This window comes from Porites lutea, chromosome 2, assembly GCF_958299795.1.
Source record: "Porites lutea chromosome 2, jaPorLute2.1, whole genome shotgun sequence".
NCBI lineage: Eukaryota > Metazoa > Cnidaria > Anthozoa > Scleractinia > Poritidae > Porites > Porites lutea.
This window is the reverse complement of record NC_133202.1, coordinates 2,151,761-2,159,175: the sequence shown is the minus strand read 5'-3', so window position 1 is coordinate 2,159,175 and position 7,415 is coordinate 2,151,761. Positions and strand designations below refer to the sequence as shown.

Here is a 7,415-nt window from a genome sequence, read left to right as displayed (position 1 = left end):
TGTTGAAAACAAAATTTATACCCCAGACAAGTACAGGTATATGTTTTATTAATTTGATTTAGAATACATCTTGGTAAGGTTTATCATTTACAGGTACATAAATGACCCAGGCCCAGACCCAGGGGAATTTGACATTTTAATGGAAGCCAGAGTCAAATTCCCCACCCCCAGGCACCTACTAAATGTCAATTTCCCGCCTCCGGGGTAACTTTTTCTAACAGAGTCAGGACTTAATAATTAACAGGTTGGAAAGGATATGTCTTTTACAACCTCACATAGTGTTCACTGCAACACAAGAGAGGCAGTGCCAGAAAATGTCATCCTCTGCAGGGCATAATAAAGGTGGCCAAGATGCTCTAACACAAACTTGATGGTACCACATGTCAAATGTGTCACACTGTATCCACAGGACTTGTTCTTGGGCATTATCAGGATCCTCACTCTTGCAGATTTGGCAGACCTGTAAATTACAAAAGGAGACTACTCACCAGCCATGATTTTTAAACTAGTAGCAATTGAAAAACATATACTTCCAATGGCCCTTCTTTCTTGGACAAAAATTTAGGAAATGAGGGCATATTTTTTCCAATAACATTTTTATAAAATATTACATTGTTATTGAAAGACGTGAAAACAAACTAAACTTCTTACAGCGATTATATATTCTAGAGATGCATTTGAAAAATAACATTGAATATGACATAAAGGGAAGAAAACTGCACTTACTTTTTGATGTCGAAGAACAAGTAGTAGGGTTACAAGTCAACGTACAAGTAATTGAGGAACTTTTGGTGGCTTGGTTTGATTTCTGACATTGCCAAAGTAAAAAAAAATCTGGTTTTAAATACTGTTCTTACAATTCTTAGCAAGTGATGTTTTAAAAAAAATAAACGGACATAATTCCAACAAAATGAATCTTGTATTTAATGTCATTAAATACTTACATTTTCTTTTAATATTACACGAAGCTTTCCCTTGTCTTTCAAAGAGGCTAAGTCGACCTCATCAATGTCCAAATACTCGCCCCACTCATCATCATATTCCTGAAAGACTAATGTCTCTGCACTGTCGATTTCAAATTCCTTTTTAACAGTTGATGGAAATGTGCCGTCAACGACGAGAACTTTTCGCCGCTCACCGTACTGAACAAGGACCTAAAACAGAGCGAAGAAAACATGGGTAATAATCAGCTTTTGAATGCAATCAAGCATCACGAAGAACATTCATGAATATGCAAACATGCACTAAAAGTAATCCAAGAGAAACAGAAGGAACGAAGACTCTTCTATTTATAAACATTCGATCATACAATGAACAAGTGATGGTTCATATATACCGAAAAATAAAACAGATTTCCTTACCTTTCTTTCGCTCATGTTGTCTTGAAAATTTGAAGAAAAGCAGAGGTCATTTACCTCTGGTGACTTCTGGGTATTACCAAGATGGCAGGTCACTCATTTCCAGTTTCTCTCGGTCTTCCAAGATGGCGGCCATGTCAAATTCCCCACCCTGGGGCAACGCTTAAATGTCAAAATCCCTACCCAGGGGAAGGCACTCTCAGTCAATTTCCCGTGGGTAGCCCGCCCCCCCCCCACCCTGGGGCTTAACATTGATAGGTGCATTAGAAAGAAGAAGGAACCTTCTTAATAAAGGCGTCCCAAAACAGTCGCCTAGTATACTAAATATGGCTCTGGTGAGGTCAATTTTTGGGACGCAATTTTCTCAAAAACAAGGACAAATGACACAAAACAACAACAAGAAGTGCTTACCTCGAAGGTCCAAGTGTGGCTTTGAAGGGTCGTTATCGCCGTAAGACAGCAAACGAAGGGGAAAACATACACCAAAAATTAAAGTAGCGCTAAAAACTCCGAAAAAGAACAACATGCAGGCAAACAAACCCTACATTTCGACTGGTTTGCGCCATATTTTCGCCATCGTTTCGTCACAAATTTCCACTATGATGGAACGGGCTGATAAGAAATCAGTCCACGTGACATAAGTTTCCTATCCAGTCTTTCTATTATCCATGGTAATTTCGAGAAATTCGCGGGATTTGTGTTCGCGGCTCGCAATGCATCAAGGTTGGCAATGGGCCTTGACAAACTTCAATTCATAGTCAATCACTGATGAAAATTTTCTAGCGATCGGAGAGGGAAAAATCACCTTTAAGGTGTTTGAAAAATGTGGGCATGGCCTCCGAAAAACCGTATCGAAACACCTTAACTACATCAGTAAGTAGCAGCCCGACTAAATAGAGACTTTTCTCTTCTTTTTTCACAGGAGTTCTTCATAGGCAAACGAGAGATGGCGGTAAATACGAAATACGGAAAATCTGTTCAGGGGCTACTCAAAATCTTGGAACTTGTAAGTATTTCAAGAAAAATCAAACCTTTTTTTATAGATTAAGCGTACGTTAAATTGACCTCATTCTGGAAATAGCAGTATAGAATAATTAACAGTTCGGAACAATTATCGAATGAAGCTGAGTACACGCAGAATCGACTAAAAATTTGACTTGGTATTTTATTTTATAGTGTATATTGACCATATAGTTTCGTACTCAGCAGCTGTACCAGTTGTGTGTGCATGCTACATTAATTCACAACCGCTGAGATGGGACAAACTCTATGACTTCGCTTAGCTTGACAAAACGGTTCACCACTGGTTTTCCTGCGAAATAACGTCTGAGCAACGACTGGTAGGAGAAATTCAGAATCCATACTGATGATGTGTCGCTTCCTAGACCTGGGTAGTGCTTCTGATTGGTCGTACCGCAAGAGAAATTTGCTTCAACCAATCAGAAGCTCTACCCGCATCTAGGTAGTGACACGTCATCAGTATTGTATTTCCGCAGTCGTTGCTCAGACGTAATTTCGCCGTGAAATTAGTGCATGGTGGCGTCGTGAATAGTCTGTTCACAGACCCTATATTTTTTCTTAAAGTCCGTCGGGCGCGCGTAATAAAAATATAAACAGCGGGGAATATTAAAGCAACGTCTGTGTACAGGCTATACGTCGTGAATTGTCGGCTGTTTTCTCAAACTATGGTCATGACTTCGCTTTTTTTTTACAGATAACTATCTGCGTAGCGTTTTCATGTCTGGCTGATTTTAAACGTGAACTAGAACAACCGTTGGGTAGACTAAGCGACAAATTTTCAGTGAGGTTCGTCTTCTTCATGGCGGTTTTCGTCACTGGCTGGGTAGTGGTCCTAGTGGTGTTCTTGGTCTTCCTGTTCAGCTTGACGAAGAAAGACTTGAATCTTGCAGTGAGTATACATGGGTTTGTGCAGAAATCTACAGCCGTCATTTTGTTTCCGTCTTAAATTTCGCAAAGGTGCTGTTAAAAGATAAGTATGGTTGATCATGAGGCTGAGTATGATCTGAAGAATTACGGAAATCGAAGAGGATGTTCATTTGCCTGTGTCTCAGCAAGTTCAGGATGTAGATTGATGTTTACTTTGACTAGAAAATAATAGAATATCACATTCGCATTAATCCACATGCTAATTTGCGGCGAACAAGTGATAAATTATTATCATTATTAATAATTGGCTATGTTTTTAGGCATTAGTTCGGTTACTTTTTCTTCGCGAAACGTCTGAAATGTTCTGCCACTTTCTACTGCCCACCAAAACAAAGCAGCCTCGTCCCCAGGGCTTCTCAACTGCCGTCCCTTTTTCTTTTGTTATTTTTTCGATTTTTTTTTTACTTTTTCCTTTCCTTTCGCTTCAGATTATATATCAGCATAAATTACTTATAGTACATGCACTGAAAAATATACCATTTGAAACAAAAGCTTCATAAATTACACATACAAAAAAAACATAAAACATAATCTGTGTTTATAAGTATTTATAAGAAAAGAGAGCAAGGCCAATATTGGGAAGTTAACAATGCGAAGATGTAAAAACTAAAAGATTATATATTGGGAGGCAAAAACGAGTTCAATAAATGTATGTTGGAAAGAGGGATTAAGAAAGTGTCGAAATAAATGCATCCCATTTACCATAATGTTATATTGAAGAACATCATTTTTCCTAGCAACATTTACTTGTAGGTAGCTTTCAATTTAGCCTTAAGAACGTCAAGTGATGGTTCTTTTCTATCTATATCTAATTTGCACTTAAAAGAATTTTGCTAATAAAAAGGCTCGATGATTGATTATCATAAAATCTTTCTTGGTATTGAATTTACCAAGAAAGACAGTCCTGGAAATGAAATATCCTTTAGTTCACTGCTACTGAAGGGTTATCCCCGATAAAACTTCTTCCTAAAACATATCCACTTATTCGCAAAAGACTGATGGGGATTCCACTTCATTTTTTACAAAACGTGCTGTGAGGGGAGTCTACAATTTTGAAAACAAACAGTTCATCATTTGTGTGTGCAATAAAAGTAACTATCTATTTCTCATCCAGAGCAACCTGAAAAGGCAAAGAGTATATATATTTTTGTCCATTTACACAAAAGGCTTGGTTTTAGGATCTAATTTGTCTTCCCATTTGGCATTAGCAGTAGGCGGAGTTAATTTATAAGAACAAAATTCTTTGTACACATTTTTTAAACGGATGTTAAGAATATCCATTATTTCACATTTTACTGACAAAAAAATAAGAGCTTTCGTTCAACGTTGATGGTGGAGTAAACGCATTGCCATTAAAACCTCCACCGGCTATAATCCTACATTCATCATCAATACCCATTCTGTTCAGTTCTTCGGGTGGCTTGTTTTTATTGGAGTACAAACAAGAGAGGATAAAGGGGACAGAGAAGGCATCCCCCATACACACCCTATTCCATAGGTAATTCGTCTCTAGTTATTTTTAAGACCACAGATCCCAAGGGGGATTAGACAACAGCCAATCACATAGCGCGAATGTGTTCCGCTGGATGACCCACGCTCAGAGCCACGCGTCCTTCACGAATTGACGCAGAACAAACTGGCGGAAGACGCGGAGAACGATATTGCTATTCGTTTTGTCGACGAAAACGACTACAGGGAGATTTCTGCTAAAGCTGTGTCAGCGAAACGGAAATTAAAAAAGAATCGCCGTTCTTCTCTTGTATAGAGCTAATAGTACAGTAGGGAAATCCTTAACACACTGAATATTCTCCCAGGATCATTTATAATTTACTGTTTGAAGAGAGCAATTTCTGGTTTGATATTTATTCTTTTATTAGTAGTTTATTATTCAACAAAAATAACACGTCCTACTTGCTTTACTGAACAAACGACCGGTTTCAATAGACCGGCAAAATTTCTCATTTTATTAAAAGCACTGAGGTTACGACAACTTCGAATTAAACTGATTTCACGGGTTGTCAACGAGTTGTCAAAGAGTCCAGCGATTCCCTTTTCCCAGGTGAGCGCCGACTCATTTCGCTTCAAAATTCAGGAATGCTCTTGATCTCTTTACGCTTTCATTGCCTTTCGCCCGACATGTTTTGCACGGCGTTTAGTCATACAAAACCTCCACGAAACATCCACGCAGCGTGAGAGGTAACTTTATCCCGATTCTAAAAATAACTCGAGACGAATGACCTTTGGAATAGGGTATGTATGAGGGATGCCTTCTCTGTCCCCTTTATCCTCTCTTGAGTATAAACTAATATTTAAAAATACAAATTTATGGTCTTGCACTGTCGCCTCCAAACGAATGAGCCGCACCTGACTGTCTGGACGCTCGGATTTTAATTCAAATTCCAAGGAGTTTTTAACCAATAAGAACACCCTACTTTGCTCAGGGCCATGTTACCCTTCCTGAGCTTTGATATTGTGGTACCAACTTGAAAGCCATGACATAAAAATAATTAAAAGTAGTCCTCAGTATCAAGACATAAAATCAACGACATACTTAGAATAATATTTCTTCACCTTTTTTTATCTTTTAAGCTGCTCATTTTCTCCGCCCTGTTTGCTCTGTTGTTTTTCATTGCCTCTGGTCTCATGACTGAATTCTTGAATGATGTGTACGACGCACAATGGCACAAAATTCCTCCTTTTAAAAAATTCTCTGACCTCCTTACTGTGTCGGTGGTAAGTACCCCAAAATATATCACGTTTTTACTCGAATAAGCACCGCCCGCGATTAAGCGCCGATTAATTGAAGCATTCTGTTCTTTTAATACGGGAAATATTTATACCGTAGTTAATACAATTTTTTGCGGCGTCCAACTTCTATATAAGCGCCACCCTCAAATAAGCGCCGTAGTCGAGACTGAAAATTTAATAACCGCCGCGGTGCTTATTCAAACTTGCATCTGGGACTTGCAGTCCCTCCCCCCCCCCCCCTCCCTGGGTGAGGACTGAGGTCTTCACCCAAGTAATGCTGATGACTAGGTTTAGGACAAAAGAAAACTACTTTCTTTTTGTATCGGTCAACAACTCTGCTTTTCATCCCTGGTTACGTCAATGGCTACCGTCTCTGCTGTTCCTCTAAATAAAAAAACGAACTTGGTTAGGAGTCAAACTTCAGACAAAATCAGACAGAAGGGCCAAATATACTTAAACCTTGTCTAGTGGCCCGGTCCTTGTAGGCATGTAATAACGCAATCCCCACCTCCCTCCCCACAGGGTGCAGTGGTTGAATTGGTCATAAAAGGATTGGTTTAGTTTAATTTGGACACTAAGAGTGCAAAATATATCCACACCGATCGAAGACAGCTAAGTTACACAGTTGGAATCTTTAAATTTTTTAATCTCTCATTTTAAAAATCGTCAACTAAGGGCTTAACGTTCGACATTATATACGAGGCAGGGATAGCGGATACCAGCGGGTATCAGAATACAGAGAAGCTCAATGGAACCCTTTCCTTTTTCTTGCCCTTCTTCATGACAACACCAGGGGAGGGAAGAAGAGGATCGAAGGTGTTCATTGGATTTAAAAGTGCGATTTATCTCTAATATTTTCTGGAGAACAGTTCCTTTTTTTCATTACTTCTCCTTTTTTCTAGGTATTTGGATTTGTTTCGGGGTTCCTCCTTGCAGTCGATGGTTTTCTCCTTTGCAGTAAAAGCAAAATTGGAGCTAACTGAGTAGTTAAGATGCTGCAGCTTGCTTTTCATAAACCATGTTAATTTAATAATCTATAACTAACCTGCACAGTTTTTTAAGAGTTATTTTTCCCCACAAATTTGTTTCAAAGCCAGACCAATGAGGGTTAGCCTGAGGAAATAAGCCGACGTTTTGCGACGCCACCCGACTGTTTCACGAAATGTGGCGTCGCGAAATGTCGGCACTTTTCTAAGGCTTAATCAGGGTAAGTTCCGCGTGTGGCAAAACAAAATAAAAAATATCAGCAAGTCCACAGCGACAAACTGATGAATGGTGCCGGGTCTCCCAGTTGTGATCAGTACAATAATAACTTGTAGAAACCATACCTGAAGCGGCAAACTGATCCTTACGGCAAGGCGA

The 7,415-nt window shown here is 39.2% G+C and overlaps 1 protein-coding gene across 1 annotated transcript; it reads left to right on the top strand.

The window, feature by feature from the left end:
• The first annotated feature begins 1,684 nt into the window (after positions 1–1,684).
• Positions 1,685–7,036, top strand: LOC140929178 (uncharacterized). The gene is made up of 5 exons (XM_073379045.1): positions 1,685–1,693; positions 2,281–2,364; positions 3,073–3,267; positions 5,895–6,038; positions 6,956–7,036. The coding sequence occupies exons 1-5, from the start codon at positions 1,685–1,687 to the stop codon at positions 7,034–7,036; spliced, it is 513 nt and encodes a 170-aa protein (XP_073235146.1).
• Positions 7,037–7,415: the final 379 nt, after the last annotated feature.